This window comes from Podarcis vaucheri (genome assembly GCF_965113315.1).
Source record: "Podarcis vaucheri genome assembly, chromosome: 15".
In the NCBI taxonomy this organism is placed as follows: Eukaryota; Metazoa; Chordata; class Lepidosauria; order Squamata; family Lacertidae; genus Podarcis; species Podarcis vaucheri.
Genome location: NC_138753.1, coordinates 8,926,372 through 8,944,734, shown reverse-complemented (window position 1 = coordinate 8,944,734; position 18,363 = coordinate 8,926,372). Strand labels below are relative to the sequence as shown.

Genomic DNA, 18,363 nt, shown 5'->3' with positions numbered 1-18,363 from the left:
AAGCATCTCAGCATGCTCAGGGAAGTAATTGCCTCTTTCCTTGCCATGTGGAGTCTGTCAAACCTAGCCAGGAAGATCCCACGCTCAGACTAGCATTGTACCGAAAATTTATCTTCCAGTTTCCCCCCGCAACTGTTCTCTCCATCAATCACCAAGAAAAGAAATTGCATCTGAAAAAAATGGTCAAAAGGATAAAGAGAATTTAAAAAGAATTCTCATGGGGGTGGAGTTTCATGGTGCTCACCTTGAATTTGAAGAAGCCCAGGAGGTACCGTATTTTGAGGATTTTTCATAGCCTGCAAATAATCTCATCAGCAGACTGCAAACTGCAGCCTTCCTGGGTGTTCATTCCCCCTTTATTAAAAAAAAGCCCACGGCTGGATTCTCTTGTAAGCACAAGAAAGTGGAGAGGCTGCTTACTGTGTCAACTGAAGTCTATTTATTTTGAATAAATAGCGGAAGGGTCGTGATTCAGTGGGAGAGCATCTGCTGTGCCTGAAGAAGGTCCCAGGTTCAACGCCAAGGGAAAATCAGGTGAGTGCTTAGCTTGCCTTTGCAGCTGCTCTGTGAATGGGCTTCCAGGAAGGACCACCCCTTTAGCCTGCTAGACTTTAAAGTGTTTGGGCGGAGAGGAGGGGACCAGCAGCCCTCCAGGTGTGACTGCACTTAACTCCCATTAGCATAGCCAGTGATCAGAGGCGAATGATGCACCGTCTGGAGGCCCACAGGTCCCCACCATCAGCATCAGGAAAGATGCACAACACCAGCACACACAGAGTTCATGCAATTACTCAATAAGGCAGACTCCGTGAGGGGTTCCCAAGAATTGGGAAGCTTGCCTGTTCGGAACAGGTTTGCCCTTCCCCTGAAGGAGACAGGTACGTCATTTGAGGGTGCTCCTAGCTTCAGATAACCAATGACCAGAGCAGTCGGTGCACCAACAGCGTCCTTTTCTGGATAGTGGCATTTTAGCCACTGTGATTCATGCCCCGGTAACCTCACGGTTGGATTACTGTAGCCCACTTTGTGGAGATCTGCCCTTGAGGTTGGTGCAGAGGATAAAAGTGGTGCAGAATTCAGTGGCTGGGTTACTAACAGGAAGATCTGACTGCCCATGTACAGTGGTACCCCTAGTTACGAACTTAATTCGTTCCGGAGGTCCATTCTTAACTTGAAACTGTTCTTAACTAGAGGTGTGCTTTCGCAAATGGGGCCTCTTGCTGCCACTGCGCCGCTGGCACACAATTTCCGTTCTCATCCTGGGGCAAAGTTCTCAACTCGAGCTAACTCTTCCAGGTTAGTGGAGTTTGTAACCTGAAGCGTTTGTAACCTGAGGCGTTTGTAACTCGAGGTACCACTGTATTACATCAGTGCCAAAGGTACTGGACCGGCTGCCTCTGAACGACAGAGTCATCTTCAAGGTGTGGTTAACATACAACGCACAGAACATCTTGGGACCAGGTTTCCTAAAGCGTAACACTCCGCCCAGACCCAGTAGACCAGGCGTCCCCAAACTTGGCCCTCCAGATGCTTTGGGACTACAATTCCCATCATCTCTGATGACTGGTCCTGTTAGCTAGGGATGATGGGAGTTGTAGTCCCAAAACATCTGGAGGGCCATGTTTGGGGGTGCCTGCAGTAGACCATCAAGATCTTTGGAGGACGCCTTGTCAGTATAATTCCATGACCTAGAGAGTGTTACCTAGCAGGAACAAGAAAGCGGGGTCTTCTTTGTGGTTGTGCCTCCCAGAATGCCCTTCCTCCAGGGATGTCCTAAGGGAAAACGGGGCATTCCAGGATCAAATCAAAAACTGAGACAGCTTCTGTAAATCCGGGGACATCTGGAGGGTGAGGAGGACCTATCTGGCTATGAAGCCAGCCCAAAGAACAGGATTATTATTTTTTATTTATTTCTGCTGCTCCTACTCCTATCTCAGATTCTGCAACCCCAACAGAAAAATACCCTCCTCCCTGCAAGACACAGGCGCACCAATGCTTAGTTACAAAAAAACGAGAAATCCTGAGGTTCAACCCCTTCCTGGGAGTCATACTTTAAGCACCAACCTTTCCCCTGCTAAGCTCAGAAATGCAAAACGGCTGCAGTTGCTAGGGCAGCAGGGAGAAGACTTTCTGAACTAGCTCAGAGGCCCTCTTATTTCGCGTGATCCAAAAGACATGATTGGCCCAGCCCTACCCCCCCGTGCAATGGATAGATTCCCCCACTAGTACAAGCCAGACTTCACATGAACGTTTTTTCAGAAGATGGGGGGGGGGCTTTTTGCTAGATCTGAGGTGCAAACACCAGAAAACAAAACAAGAGGAAAATAAACCAGGACTGCGTCAGCGCAGTCTCAAATCCACAAGCAGAAATACAAGGAGGCTGGGGAGGAAGAGAGTGAGAGAGAGAGAGAGAGCAAAGTTGTGCAGAAAATGGCACTTGTATACCGATCCACACATTTTAAAGGTGCACTCACAGCCAGCTAGTAAAACCAGGAGCCTGTTCAAACATTCTCTCCGGCCACCTAAGTCTCTTTGCGGGGTCAGGATCTCCCCACAAAACGAACCCCTCCGGTGAACTCCAGCCTCTCCCAGCAATCAAACGCTACAGACGGAAACTTGATTGACGAGAACCCCTGCTAGGGGAGAGTGGGGCCAGCTCAGGCACGCCTTAGAAACCAGGCAGCTTGCTAAAAACTGGTTTGAGATCCGTCATCGCTCTCACACCCGCAAATATGCATACACAGGGGAAGGAAGCGATTTGAGGGAGGAGGAAACTGCCGAAGGGAAGGTGTTTTGCTCCTGGCACTGCTTTCTTCGTTATTTAAGAACATCGAGAGCAGGATCAGGCCAAAAGCCCACCTAGTCCAGCATCCTGTTCTCAGCCAGACGCCAGTGTAGGGTAATGGCTTAGAGCAGGGTTTCCCAAACTTGGGTTGCTTTTGGACTACAACTCCCATCATCCCTAGCTAGCAGGACCAGCGGTCAGGGATGATGAGAATTGTAGTCCAAAAACAACTGGAGACCCAAGTTTTGGGAAACACCGGTTTAGAGTGTCGGGCTAAGGACCTGGGAAACCATGGTTTGAATCCTCGCTCAGCCGTCAAGCTGAATGGATGACTGTAAGCCAGTCACGGTGTCTTGGGCTGGCCTACTTCAGAGGGTTGTTGCGAGAGTAAAATATGGGGTGGGTGGGGGGAGAACCACACATGCCACCCTGAGCTCTTTGGATGAAAAAGCGGTATATAAATGTGATAAATAAATGCCTCTCCTATGGGAAGCCTGAAAACAGGACCGGAGCACAGCAGCGCTGTCCCCGCTTGTGATTTCCAGGAACTGTATTCAGAACTCCTTGCAAGCCACAAGGAATCCCCGGCTCTCTCTCGCCATTTCCTGGTCCAAGGGTAGGCAAACTAAGGCCCGGGGGCCGGATCCGGCCCAATCGCCTTCTAAATCCGGCCCGCAGACAGTCCGGGAATCAGAGTGTTTCCACATGAGTAGAATGTGTGCTTTTATTTAAAATGCATCTCTGGGTTATTTGTGGGGCATAGGAATTCGTTCATTATTATTTTTTTCAACATATACCGGTAGTCTGGCCCCCCACAAGGTCTGAGGGACAGTGGACCGGCCCCCTGCTGAAAAAGTTTGCTGACCCCTGTCCTGGTCGGATTCTATTTATTTACTCATTTCCCAGCACCGCACGTTGCGCGCAAGTCAATCGCACGTAAAGGGGGGGGGGTTACGCCTGCACTGCCTTCAACAGCGGAGGGAGAACCATTGCCGTTGTGTCTAATAGCCACTGGTGGTTTTATCCACCTGCCTCTCCACTATCCAGGACAGAGAGAAAGAGAGGGAGGGGAGTCCTGCTCTTGGCTTAACACTTGGGAAAAATACAACCACGAGCTCAGGTTTGGGAGATTCAACAAGCATGGCTGCCAACCTGCCAATCAGCCCCCTGGTGTTGAAGGTGCTACGATTAGAATGCACAGCCCTTAACAGCTTAAGGCAAAGTTCACTTGCAGGATCACCAAAGGATTCCTGCATTGCGGAGGGTTGGACTAGACAGATGATCCTTAGGGTCTCTTCCGAACCTACAATTCTGGGCCCACTTGACTGCTCCAATCTGCGTGACTGGCCCTGTTAGAGGTGTCTCAAAATACTCGCCCTGCGCTTGAAAGCAACCCATATCTTAGTGTGGCAGCGGATGCAAGTTGGAGTTTCCTACCTGCTGACATGAAGCAAGCACCTTTGCTGCACTATTTCAGCACCTGCAGAGAACATTTTGGCACAGGCAAGGCGATCCAGACACACGGAAGGCCGACTTGTGCTTCATCTCTTTTTTTAGCTACCATGGATTTTAATCATCCATTCATAGAATGCTTTGGTAGACTTGCTTTTAAATGTTCGCCCACCAAGAATTTTAGATCTTTTTTAAACATTCTGTTTATCGTTTTCAATATTGCAGCAAATGCGTAATTATTGAAACCATCTCATTATCCGCGACTTCCCTTTCCCCACCTTCCGCGGTCCATTAAAATTTCTCCTATTCAACAAGCATATCCAAAATGTGCCTTTACCCCTTTCATTTTCACCTTCCTTCTTACTTTATTGAACTTTCTCTGCTCTGATTTTTCTAATCCAGCTAGCGTTTAAAGATGTTTACAGTAAGAATTTTACATTATTGTTAACTGCTCAGAGGTTCGGGGGGGTTTTCCGTTCAAGCGGCATATAACCTCAATAAAGTACTGGTTACGCTGCCATTTTCGCTGCTCTCCATCAAGCCTGCTCGCTGATCTGCTCAAAGACTCCTATAAATCAAGATGGTATCAGTACCTCGAAAAAAAGATTGAATCTTTAGGCATCGAGCTGGAGCCCCTGTATAATTCTAATGAGCAATACATTTTCCATAATATCCTAGCTAGACTAAAGGACGTGGAGAGACAAAATATTATGGCAGCTGTAAACAAAATTTGCTCCCCCATATTCTATGTTTTAAATATCTTAGATAGCAGAGTCAATTACGTCACTAAATTAATAATCCCAGCCCAACGTAGGGCTTTTATGCTGGCCCGGTTGAATGTCTTTCCCTCAGCATTTGTCTGGGGAAGATATCAAAACATCCCTAGAAACAAGAGATTCTGCAGATGCTCTATGAATGTCCCGGACACTGTAGAGCATATTCTCTTTCATTGCCCATTGTACAGTACGCTCCGTCAACGCGTGCTGTCCCCTCTTTTGGGTGGTCTGGAACCCCAGCAAGGTGAATGTGCGGGATTCTGCCTATCCGACGTTGACCAAAGGGTAACGGCGGGGGTAGCCGAGTTTTTGGCTGCAGTCCTCCAAGGAGCAGGTTAACAAGGAAAACCACTAATTTTATATGTATATATATATATATGATTGTAGCCAACTGCTGCCTTTTTATATATATTTCAAGGCTTTTACATGTTATTTTCCTTCTTACGGTTTTTTATTTGCATAATGCCTAATAAAGGTTTGATTTCATCATATAACTTTTGTTCAATAAATAAAGGGCAGGTGGATCTTCGCTGAAGGCAGATCTCCCTGTGATCAGTACCATTCCGCAGCTCAAATTCAGAGCTCCCAGGTGGAACCAGCCACAAAAGGGAATATAGGAAAGTGCCTTATATGGAGCCAAACCATTGATCCATCTAGCCCAGTATAGTCCAGGGGTCAGCAAACATTTTCAGCAGGGGGCCGGTCCACTGCCCCTCAGACCTTGTGGGGGGCTGGGCTATTTTTTTTGGGGGGGGATGAACAAATTCCTTTGCCTCACAAATAACCCAGAGATGCATTTTAAATAAAAGCATACATTCTACTCATGTAAAAACACCAGGCAGGCCCCACAAATAACCCGGAGATGCATTTTAAATATAGTGATACCTCAGGTTAAGTACTTAATTCGTTCCGTAGGTCCGTACTTAACCTGAAACTGTTCTTAACCTGAAGCACCACTTTAGCTAATGGGGCCTGCTACTGCTGCCACGCCGCCGTAGCCCGATTTCTGTTCTCATCCTGAAGCAAAGTTCTTAACCTGAAGCACTATTTCTGGGTTAGCGGAGTCTGTAACCTGAAGCGTATGTAACCTGAGGTACCACTGTAAAAGCACACATTCTACTCATGTAAAAACCCCAGGCAGGACCCACAAGTAACCCAGAGATGCCTTTTAAATAAAAGGACACATTCTACTCATGTAAAAACACGCTGATTCCCAGACCGTCTGCGGGCCGGATTTAGAAGGCGATTGGGCCGGATCCGGCCCCCGGGCCTTAGTTTGCCTACCCATGGTATAGTCTATACTGAGGATGGACTTTCAGGGGTCCCCACAAAATCAGCAGAGCAAATCAGTCACGTAATGTACTTCAAGATCTAACAAAACAAGAGGGCATACCCTCCAAGTTTCCCATTTTCCAGGGACGGTCCCAGAATTACAAAAGCCATCCCGGCTTCTGATTTCATCGCAGAACATCCCCATTTCCCCTGCCAGCGCTGCAGCTGCGCCCGGGGAGCTGGATGAGGGCTGTTCATAGCGGCTGCTGGAGGGCGGACAAGCAGGAAGAGAGGTTCGGCTGCGAGGCTTTGAGGGGCAGGCGGAGGGCAGGGCCGCCCTGGGTGGGAAGAAAGGGGGAGAAGAGAAGAGCGCAAGGAGTCTAGGGGTTTGTTTTTGTTTTAAAAAATAAAGCCTTTGTGCGTCAGCGTCTAATCTTGCTCCTTCCTAAGACTTATTTGTTGGTGTGTGCTTTTCTGTTTGCAAACCCACCAAAGCATGAAATAAAATCAGGATGGAGGTGTTTTCTCGAGGGCTGTGCCCCGTTGGTATAGTGATAGTGGAAATGCCCTGCGAGGGGGGGCAAAATTGAGGGGCTGAGGAGGATCAATTGGCGGGGGGCGGGAGTGAGAAATGTCCCTATTTTCATCTGAGGAATGTTGGAGGGGTATGGGAAAGGGGGGGGACCCCTCTCAGTTGAGACCACTAAGTCCAGAGTCTTAACATTGCCCAATCATCTCCTTCCTCGATCTGCCTTGCCGCTTCCTCCTGCGAAATGGGTAGATCGGTTCTTTGTTGCCCCTGAGTTCAAACAGCCGCCTCTTCTCCTAACAGCCTCCACAAATCCAGCTCACTCTACCATTCCCTCTTTTCTCCAGGTGGTATTTATTTATTTTTTAAAAAATATACTGATTTCAGTAGCAGAAACCACAGCAGACACTCTCTGAACTCACCTCAGGAACCGCCGTCTCGGGACAGGCGAGGCCTCTCACGCTCCGCAGCGTGACTGGCTGGCTCCCGTTCAGGTCTTCGGGACTTCTTGCCGTGGCCCAATTCCACAAGCACTGCATTGTTACCGCGCTGTAATCTCTTCACGCCTCCCCCCCCCCAACTATAGGATTTTACAAGCTGTCATTTGCCTTGTTTCGTTTTGTTTACAAAAAAATCCACCATAGGCTTTCGAATTAGCAGCAGCAGCAAAAAAAGAAAAGGGAGTTTTAAAAAAATAATAATCAACAAGCCACAAACTGGAGTTTTCCCAAGATTGATACCAGACTGGATCAGGGAGGGAGAAAGCCAGCCAGCCAGCCAGCCCAGCAAAAGGCAAGCCTCTCTCTCCCCGATGTGGTGGAGTCAGCAGATATTTTAAATTGTAGCCGGCAGGCTATTTCTGAAAAGGGGGGTGGTCCTGGGGCTTTCCAGCCTCCCCAGTGCCTGCCAGATTTATTTTTGGGATTTGGCAGAGCAGGAGGGGAGCAAATCGGCTGAGAGGAGGTGGGCGGTGGGGAGAGACCTGCTGCCTGTTTGTGTTCGGAAGGTGGAGGGAAGTTCAGATCCACGACGTTTTTCGAGATTTTAAAAATAGGGGCTTGTTTGATGTCCGTGTTAACAGCCCCCTTCTCAGACCAAGATATCTGGCAACACAATACCTAAAGTGTTTTTGGGGGGGGTTCAGGGAAGGGAATAGACTAGATATATTTATAAAAGTGTGGGTTTAGATACAGTGAGTTTCAATAGTGGAGGACACCATTTGATTACCCATTTCCTCTGTATTTACATTTCGGTAAATACTAGATCATATGTATTAATTATAAATCTTCAAAGGATTCCCCCCCAATAGAATTGGGATAGTTATGTTGTATTCCGCATATTCTGTATAAAACAAATTTATGTACAGAACAAGGCTGTGTACACACCATAACTTTAAAGTGCATTCAAAGCACATCCCCACCCCAAAAAAAGATTTATGGGAACTGTAGTTTGTTGAGGGTCTGGGAACTGTAGTTCTATGAAGGGCAAACTACCATTTCCAGGGTTCTTGGGAGGGGTGCTTTAAAGGTATGGTGCATATGGAGCCTCAGATAGAAACCCAGTTCTCCCACTGTAGCCTTATGAGTTCATCTCCATCTGCACTACGGTCTATTTGCAGGACAAGTTTTTGCAGGGTAACCAGAGATGAAAAGGAGGCAGCTTGTTCTTTGGTTAAACAACGACCAACAGGGTGGTGTACTAAGCCTGGGAAACGCGAGATTCGAACCCCGACCCAGTCATGTTGCTGCTCCCTGACTTTGTACCCGAGACTCCCTCCCTCACACACTCTCTCAACAACACCCTGAGATGGCTGGTGGGAAATGGATGGGGTAAAAAGCATCAAAAATAAATGATGACCTATCATATCCAATATGAAATAGTGCTTCAGGTTAAGAACTTTGCTTCAGGATGAGAACAGAAATCATGCTCCAGCGGCACGGCGGCAGCAGGAGGCCCCATTAGCTAAAGTGGTGCTTCAGGTTAAGAACAGTTTCAGGTTAAGAACGGACCTGCGGAACGAATTAAGTACTTAACCCGAGGTACCACTGTATTTTAAACAACTGCAATGACAAAGCAGGGGAGATAACATCTTGGACATCACAGAACCGGTGTTTTCACTCTCTGCATTCTGCAATTGCAGTAAATTGAGATCTCTGGTGAGAGTGACAAACACCCTAGGGGTGGGGACTTTTCGTTTTGGGGCTTAAGTAATTCTAGAAACCCCCAATGCTGTGTTACGTCAACATCACAGCTGAGATACACTCACCCGCTTCAGTCAAACCCTATGGAAAACTACTGGCCCACGTATTGCAGAATGAGGGCCGCCCCCCAGCAACTGCCAAAGCTCACACGCCACCAGAGGGAAGGTGATACAGCACCCCTCGTTTCTCTGTTGTGATAACAAAAAGAAGGAGGAACACAAGCCTCCAATTGCCTTGAGCATTTGCTTTGGGGTGGATTAGGCCCGGAAAGAGAGACAGAGAAAGCACATAGGCAGCAACAACTTTGGCAACATCTTCCCCCCCCCCCAACCCCACACTTAGGGCATATTGACCAAGCCCCTTCACCCCCAAACACTGAAGTTGACATTGATAAAGGTGTCCGTCTTCCTTCATGGTGTTAACATCCCCCTAGTTTGGAAGAATTGCCCTTCAAAAGATCATTAAGAAGCCTTTTGGAATTAAATCGAAGTAACAGGCAGGCATTCCATTAGGCTGCCTCATTCCATCAGGCTGTGGGAAAGCTGGGAAGCGGAGCTCATCCCGTCAGCCAGGAAAAGGTTCCTCAACCTGGGCTTAACTACAGCCCCAGGAACGGTTTTTTTCTGCCACAGTTTGACCACGGAACTTGCGCACGATGAAAAAGAAAGCCCTCCGAAATCTCTGCAAATTGCTTCTCTTCTGCTGCAACCAGGCTGTGACAAATTTAGAACGAGGGTTCTAGGGTACAAGCTTCAAAACAGGCCTGAGACTCGGCACGCAGACAGATTTCAAATTAAGGCTCTGTCTCCCAGCAGTGCTAACTTGGCCCCACAAATGTGGGCACCTGGGTTGTGGGTGCCACGCAGCGTGCATGGCCCTGGCACCAAAATTTATGGATACCTGGCCCCTTAATGGGGAATTTTGTGGGTGATCTGGCACCCAGGGCCTCAGGGAACTGGTACCTATGCTCTACACATTTAAGGAAGTATCATGGCTTCTCCCAAAGAATTCTGGGGACTGTAGTTTGTTCTGAGAACTGTGAGGATACCCCTATTCCCCTCACCAGCTCAGTTTAATAGACAATCCCTCTTCCCAGGGAATTCTGGGTACTGTAGCTCTGTGAGGGGAATATAGGTCTCCTAAGAATTCTCTTAGGGATGCGGGTGACGCTGTGGGTTAAACCACAGAGCCTAGGACTTGCTGATCAGAAGGTCGGTGGTTTGAATCCCCGCAACTGGTGAGCTCCCGTTGCTCGGTCCCAGCTCCTGCCAACCTAGCAGTTCAAAAGCATGTCAAAGTGCAAGTAGATAAATAGGTACCGCTCCGACGGGAAGGTAAGCGGTGTTTCCGTGTGCTGCTCTGGTTTGCCAGAAGCGGCTTAGTCATGCTGGCCACATGACCCGGAAGCTGTACGCCGGCTCCCGCGGCCAATAAAGCAAGATGAGCGCCGCAACCCCAGAGTCGGTCACGACTGGACCTAATGGTTAGGGGTCCCTTTACCTTTACCAATTCTCTTGCACCCTTAAACTACAGTTCCCAGGATTCTCTGGGGGAAGCCATGCCGGTTTAAAGCTGTAGGATACTGCTTTAAATGCATAGTGCAGGGAGTAACCTAAGAGGTGGAAATCACTGTGAGAGACCATCGAATCCCTGGGTGGCCAAAACATCACTCATGCTTTTGTAGTTCCCCCTGTAACAAAACGAATTAAAATCGTGACTGATGTGTTGGAGAACACATGAGATAAGGAAGTGACATCATCCCTGCTGCAGCTTCAAGATAAGGTTAATCTAAAGAATTCCACATATACACAGACATTTCACTTTTGCAGTAAGCCCAAAGAGCTCTGCAAAGAGAGAGAGAGAGAAGTTCTGCCATGTTCCATGATAAGTGAGAAAATCTGTGTGCAAAAATCTCAGCCCTCTGGTGAAATCTGAAAGTTGCAAGTGGCAGCGGCATGCAATGGTTAGGTCTTACGCCTTCAGGGTGACAGATACAAAGAAAAAGTCCTTTAGACAGAGCTGGATCAAAAAAATATTTACAAGCCTGTTCCAGGGCTTTCATAGGAAACCAATAATGTCACAATTCATTCACAGCATCAAAGAAGACTGAACAAAACTTAAGTTCATAAAGCAAAGAGCCTGTGGATTGGATGAGCTAAGTGAGGAATGTCACGAACTGGGCGGGTCTCCTCTTTCAGCTCAAACTGGCTGGAGAAAAGAAAGAACTCCCAAGCATGTGCAGAGGCCGTTTTCAAAGAAAATATTAGGGAGGATCATCTCCATCAGCGGAGATTCTGTCTGACTGCAGAAGAGGAGAGAAGTGGAGGGAAAATGTTGCGGGGGGCCATGAAAAGCTGGTGTAGCCCACAGAAGCTAGTTACAGGTAGGTAGCCGTGTTGGTCTGCCGTAGTGAAACAAAATAAAATAAATAAAAGAAGCGTAAATGCACATGAAAGCTTAAACCAATAACTAACTTAGTTGGTGTCTAAGGTACTACTGGAAGGAATTTTTAAATTTAATTTTATTTATTTTATTTTGTTCCCACAGAAGCTGTAATTCCCCTCACAATGCTCTAAATCCCAGAGTGGTTTAACAATCAAGACTTCTTCCCAGGGAATTCTGGGAACTGTAGGTTCTTTTGAGGGGGATACGGGCCTTCTAACCACTCTCGGCTCCTTTAACTACCATTCCCAGGATTCTCTGGGGGAAGCAATGACTCTTAAAGCAGTATGACACTGCTTTAAATGCATAGGGCAGACACGGGCCTTACTTCTAACTAAACACACAAAGTAGTACAGTGTACATTTATCCAATACGGGGGGGGGGGAATCTTTTAAAATACAGGTAGCTCCCAATTTATGGGGTGGAGGGTTAACGTTCCAAGGCATCACACCTTTAAGTAAAATTTTATATATATTTTAAACACCACTGAAAAAGTCTGCAAAGACACGGTTCTGCCCCCGTCCCCTTCCGTCCCTTTTTGCGACATTTTCAGGTCACTTCTGGGTTTGGCGTTACATGCAGTCAGGCATGTTACATGTACACAGAACTATCATTAATTTTAAAATAAATAAATAAATAAATTCAAGGGTACGCAGAGAGAATTTTAGACAACGAAATGGCTCCATCCTCCTGACCAGGAAGCTCGGACGGACGTTCCCACCGCCTTACCTGAATGACGTCTTTCCTCACGTTGACGAGATACAGCCAGTCGCTGAATCGCGGGTAACTGTTCAGCTCCACTGTCCTGTCATTCAGGGGGACATTCAACTTGCACTGAAGCTGGGTGCCAATATAACGGACAAGTTTCACCTGCCAAGGGAGAGGAGGGAAAAGAATCACAAACGGCACCAGGAAACATCTAAGAGGATAAACCGGTAACCCATCAATACACGTAGTAGTTATTATTATCATTAGCATTTGCACCTGGCTCTTTGGCTGAAAAGACTCCCAGGGTGGCTTACATGCCATCCGTTTTAAAAAGGACAGCCCCTACCTGCATGCTTAGGACCTGAAATGCCTAGCACGCAAGGAAAGAGGACAGGGAGGGAAGAGGAAAAAAGCAAGCTCGGGCACCAGCTCTTAAACAGTAGTTCTTATAAGGACCAGTGGGCGTAGAAACAACTCAGTGGAAGGAGGCACTTCTAGAATCACAGAATTGTAGAGTTGGGAGGGGTCTCCGAGGGTCATCTAATGGAGCCCAGCGCAATGCAGGAATCTCAAAAGATAATAGCACTTAATGGAGCTGCTTCTTCAGCAAAGCTAATGAAATAAGCCCTGCTTCCCATTTCTCCCACAGGTAAATGATTTGGCAGAACTTCCAGCTTCTCAAGCAAGAGGGATGGAGTGCCCAGGCTCTTTTCTTACAAGTTCTTTTAGTGAGGCAGCATCTTTTCAGAAAAATAGTTTCACTTGCCCCAAAGGAAGGTATTTTTGACTGCAAGGGGGGCTGGTCCATTAGGGCAAATGGGGCACTGCCCTATCAACCTCGGTCTGCCTTAACCAACCCCCTCCTGACTGCCTTCTTCTTTACAACCAGCCCAGTCTGGGGTGGGGGGGTGGGGGGGACACACTAGCTATCCACTTCTGCCCTCCTTAATCCACACAGAACTCAACAAGATAAGGGCAAAGCTACAATTATTTGGTTCCACCTGTCACAGGCCTCCGGCCGATGTTCACTTATTCATTCCATGTCCAGGACAGAAACTGATCCAGCAAACATGATTGAAATTTGCTGTTGTTGTTGTTGCTTTCAGTTCACAAGCATAACCAATACCATTCTTTTTCCTATTTGCATTGTGTTTCCTTAGCACCAAACTACACGCAGCGGAATGGCCGTAAGGGCAATGAAACGTACACAAATAATTGCACAAATTATGTGATTTTCCTACAGCAGATGAATCATGCAGTTTTTGGCAGCAGAAGAACTGCAGTGGAATGGCAACCGTGCTGAAGGCAGCAAATACAGGAACAGAAAGCAACGACTTCTTAGAATTCCTGCTACCTTATTCTGCTACCTAATACATTTAACTGGAGATGCCAGGAGACTGAAGCAAGAGCCTTGAACACAGAGTATCTGGAAGGTACCAATTTGGGGAAGACTGATCTAGCCAATAAGAAGGATGAAAGTGGACAGGGCCACTTTCAGACATATGCATTCAAACGTCCAGCCCATTCCTTTGCTGTAGCAACCTGTGGATTCCTTTTAATGCACAATATTTGTATTTTTAATGTCTCTCTCCCCTGGCCGCTGCATGGACATTTCACAACATGTATTTCCGTATGCATTTTATTCTAAAATACTGGGGGGGGGGGGAGGTTGGATGCATTTAAATCAAGGCAATTTTTTGAGCCCAGAACTGTATTGCAAAATCTGGAGAAGGGTGTGAAAGCCAAAGGCTAACACTGTTCCGATCCACATAGTGTCAGCCCAAGAACTGCAAATCTAGCCTGCTCTCTTTAAAAAGTGCAGGCCAAAACCTAGCTCCCCCAACATCCCTGAAGTCCAAACATCCTGTTTCCTCCAGTGGCCAATCGGGTGCCTCTGGGCAGCCCCCCAGCAGGGAAGAAAAGAAACAGTCCTCTCTCCTGTCGTTGCCCCACAGCGGATGAATAAGGAGAAGAGTGAAACGCAAGACCTTTTACTTACACACACACACACACACACACACACACACACACACACACCACACACACCTTTCAGTCTTGGTCAAATCTATGAAGCCTTGCAAATGTTATCCCAGACGTGTAAATACTCCTTATCAGCGATGGAAAAGGCTGACTCAGCTAAGACAACATTTGAAATGACCCAAAAGATACATTTCCCGCTGATTCAGCACCGTGGTGGGAGCGGCACCGGTTCCATGGGAAAGGCCCACACAATCTGATTTCGCCTTCATATTTAGAATAGATCATTCACTCACATATATATACACACACACACACACACACAGCCCCGCAGGCTGTCTCTGCTAAGTGATATCATCTCTGCAGCTGCGATAACGTCTAAACAACCACGTACATCAGGTCTGCCCTGGAAAGATTTCCATTCAGTGGGCAGGCGTTCCTATTCTCCCTCTATTTTTTTTTTTTTTACTCTCTTCCTTTTTTTAAGGCAAAGGCTGCTGCTCCTCCCTATAACTTTTCTGGGAATGTTTTTGCAAGTCTGTTACAAGCCAGGGAGATTCAGGAAAAAGGAAGAGCACCTTTCACAGCGAAAGGATGGATTTTGCTCCCACAAGAGGCAGTGATGCCCAGCAAGGTGGGATTTTAAAAAAAGAAAGATTACTGTAGTTCAATTCTTGGAGAATATCGGCAGTTCCTAAGCCAGGATGGCTGTGTTCTACCTGCGCTGTCAGGGGAATTCATGGCCCTGAATGCTACTTGCAAGGGATCAAAGGTGGAGAGCGCGCTGTTGTGCTCTCAGGTTTTGCTTACAGGCTTCCCTTAAGGGCATCTGACTGCCTGTGGATGCTATAGTTGAGATCCCTGCGTTGCAGGGGCCAGGACCAGATAAACCCCCGGGGACCCTCCTAACTCTGCAATTCTGGGATTCTAGACTGCTGGACTTGATGAGAAACTGGCTTGAAAGCCAGTAGGGATCTCATTATGTTCTTCTGTATCGCACATTGCATATTGCGTGTGTGTTTGTAATGTAACTCAACATGGAGTACAGGGCATTCTCACCTGAGCTATGATCAAATCCAGGATGTTTTTCTCCAACACAGTGGCTGAATTATGTGCATCCAGATAACTTACAACACAGACCAGGGTGTCTCAAAGATCCGTAGGTCACTGAGTTTATCAAGACGTCATCAAAGCCAACCCAAATTCTTAGGAAGTTATCTGAGAGTCCTCCTGCTCTTTTGGCTGAATGCCCCCCCCCCCCGATTCCTGCATTGCAGGGGGTAGGACTAGATGGCCCTTGTGGTCCCTTTCCAACTCTACAGTTCTATGATCCCTGATTGGCCATGCTGGCTGGGACCTCTGGCCAGCCACCAGTTCCTCACCCAGAGATCTCAAGAGATTTCTGACGAAAATGGAAACAGGAGATGAAACGGCCGGCATTTGCTTATACATCCCATGTTCGCAAAATCAACCTGCCTTGGTATTCACCAATGCTGATGCTTTCAGTTCACAAATGATACACAATTGATTGAGGTCCCCCGCTCCTTTCCGTCCTCGTTTGCTTTGTGTTTCCTTTGCGCTGGAATGAATGGGTTGGAACAGTATGACCACAAGGTTTATGGAATTAACGGCGCAAGTTATGCCATTTCACCACAGTGGACAGTGAGGTGAACAGCGTGGGTTTTGGGCAGAAGACGGACTGCAGCGGAATGGAGACGGAAGCGACGAGCACAGGGCGGAATGGAAAATGATGCCCTTCTTACAACCCTATTCCCACTCAGACACAAACCTCCAGTGCAGATAACAGAATGGTAAACTGTTTGCATTTCTCACCTCTAGGGCCAAAAGATACTGGACTCAGCTCTGAGCCTGGGACACATAAAAGCCTCATCTGTCCTTACAAGGCAGAGGTTTGCTGGCTCCCTTTGGCTTACACAGCATGGGAACACAGGGAGGTGAGTTGCACTGAGTCAGAGAGTCTCTGCTGCACCACTTGGATTCCCATTGCTCACGATGAACCACATTCTGTTCACACAAGGCAGACCCGAGATTCCAAACTGAGGACGGTGGGGTGTGCTTTGCACGAGCAGCGAAGCTGACTAAAACATCAGCTTCTGGGGCCAAGTGAGGTTTTCTCACTTTCCACACAAGTTACTTTCACAGGTCTTGAGAATAGCATGCTGGAATTTTAAGCAGGTTTTTATTTTTATGTTTTTCAGGGTGTCAAAGGGCGTGTGTGTGTGAGAGAGAGAGAGCGATGTAGTCAAAAGCAAAAAACAAAAACCCACAGTCAGTCGCGACGAGGAGAAATTCAGACAGAACAACAGGGTCAAAGAGCACCTTACACAAACTGACTTGTTCATAAATTGAAAGACTGGGCTAATTTAATGGTGGCGGGTGACCATTGAGGCCAATAGGGAGACCGAACAGTAGGTAGAACCAGTAGGTGGAGCTGACTATTTCTCCCCATGCCTCCATTCTCCTGGCAAGTCTGCAAGGGGCAACACCAAGACGAAGGGGGAGGAAGTGGACAGGCCATGCCACCATCTCAACTGGGTGTAAGAAGACAGGCAAGGGGGTGGGGGCCTGGTTGAAGGCAGAATGAAGTTGATGGTGGGGCAAGTGCCCCTATTCAAACAAATGGACCAAGCTTCACTGGGGTTATGAAAACCATAAACCATCAGAGGTCTGCTGGACCATCCTCGACTTCTTCATGCTGGCGCGTAAACTGTGGCCCTCCCATAGCGAGGGCTGCCAACTTGGACGGCTTTAAAAGGGGACTCGACAGATTTGTGAAGAAAGTTATCAATGTCTACTCGCAGCGATGGAGGCAATACTACTACTGCCTCCACCACCGGAGGCAGTAGTGATTCTGAATACCAGTTGCTAGAAATAGCAGGAGGGGAGAGTGCTGGGTCCTGCTCGTGGGTCTGCCGCTGTGAGAACAGGATTGCTGGACCAGATGAGCTGTCAGCCTGATCCAGCGGGGCTTGTCTCATGTTCTTAGGTTGTAACCCAGCAGCCTGCACGGAGGTTGAGCAGGATGAAACATGAAGTAAAGGGGTTTTGCTTTCCCCAGCAAAATAAAGCAATGGGAACATGGGAAAAGGTTCTGACCAGGCATTTGTGAAAGGAGAACCAAGTCCATATGAAGGAAGAATCGAGAAAGATGGGGAGAAGCTCAGAGAGAGAACATAAGTGTCCGTTTATTGCAGAAAAAGGATAATCAACGTCTAAACATAACCTAACTGTATTTTTTTTGCTTCTTTTATTTCTTACTGTATTTTAATGTATGAGAATTCAGAGCCCATAAGTTTTAGAAAAGTTACTTTAGCATCTAGCACACTGCAATTGCTAAACAACAGGCAAAGAAAGAAAGAAAGGGGAGAAATCCAAAAACAGCCCAATGAGGATTGATGCTCAGAGGCCCCAGAATGCTCATCGACTGTTGAGCAAAAACTGGGAATGATGGGAAATGGAATGGAATATCCAGAGCAAGGTCTGTCCCCACAGGAGTCATCACCCCCACCTCATTAAAAAGCCCCCCAAATGCTTTAACCTTTACTTGACAGGAAGCTGCTCCATCCAGTCAATCTCTGAGATAGCTCAGTCGGTAGAGAAGGAGACTGTTCATCTCAAGGTCCTGGGTTCAAGCTCCACATTGGGCAAGAGATTCCTGCATTGCTGGGGGTTGGACTAGATGACCCTCGTGGTCCCTTCTAACTCTTACAATTCTATGATTTGGATTGTCCTTTTCTGAACCCAAAACTCCACATCCAGCTTGGGAAGACTTTGAAGAGCTGTCCCTCCCCAGATCAATCTGCCCACAGCAAAGAGAAACAGGCCACTTTTCTGTGGGGTTGGGGAGAGGGCAGCCATGCAAACAGAGGCGGAATTCGAACGCAGGTGTCAGGATATGAGTTTGGCTCTGCGTCCACTGGAACGCCTGAGCAAACACAGAAGCTCTCGTACCCCTGCTGAACATGCAGCAATTGAGGCACACAAACACTCAAGAGGTGGATCTGCATATAAATTAACACGAGCTCTAAAGTGGCCCATCCAAGAGATTGTTCCAGCCTGTGCCTTGTTGCTTTCTACACCTGGCCTTGGCAGGTATCCAGCAAGACTAGCTTTTCTAGTTCTCCGATTTCAAAATCCAGTGGAACTGCTTTCAGCTGAAACCTGTTATCACTTTTACTGCTTTCTCAGCCTGGAACCAGC

General features: G+C 47.5%; 2 protein-coding genes across 2 annotated transcripts in view; both read right to left on the bottom strand.

The window, feature by feature from the left end:
* Positions 1–18,363, bottom strand: part of KSR1 (kinase suppressor of ras 1) — a 110,443-nt gene that overhangs the window by 36,199 nt on the left and 55,881 nt on the right. The window contains 1 exon segment of the mRNA XM_082201330.1: positions 12,187–12,327. Coding sequence (XP_082057456.1) covers positions 12,187–12,327 — 141 coding nt within the window.
* Positions 6,010–18,363, bottom strand: part of EVI2A (ecotropic viral integration site 2A) — a 243,873-nt gene continuing 231,519 nt past the window's right edge. Inside the window, exon 3 of the transcript XR_014214090.1 lies at positions 6,010–6,101. The gene's annotated coding sequence lies outside the window, so the exon portion shown is untranslated. The remainder of the gene's footprint in view (positions 6,102–18,363) is intronic.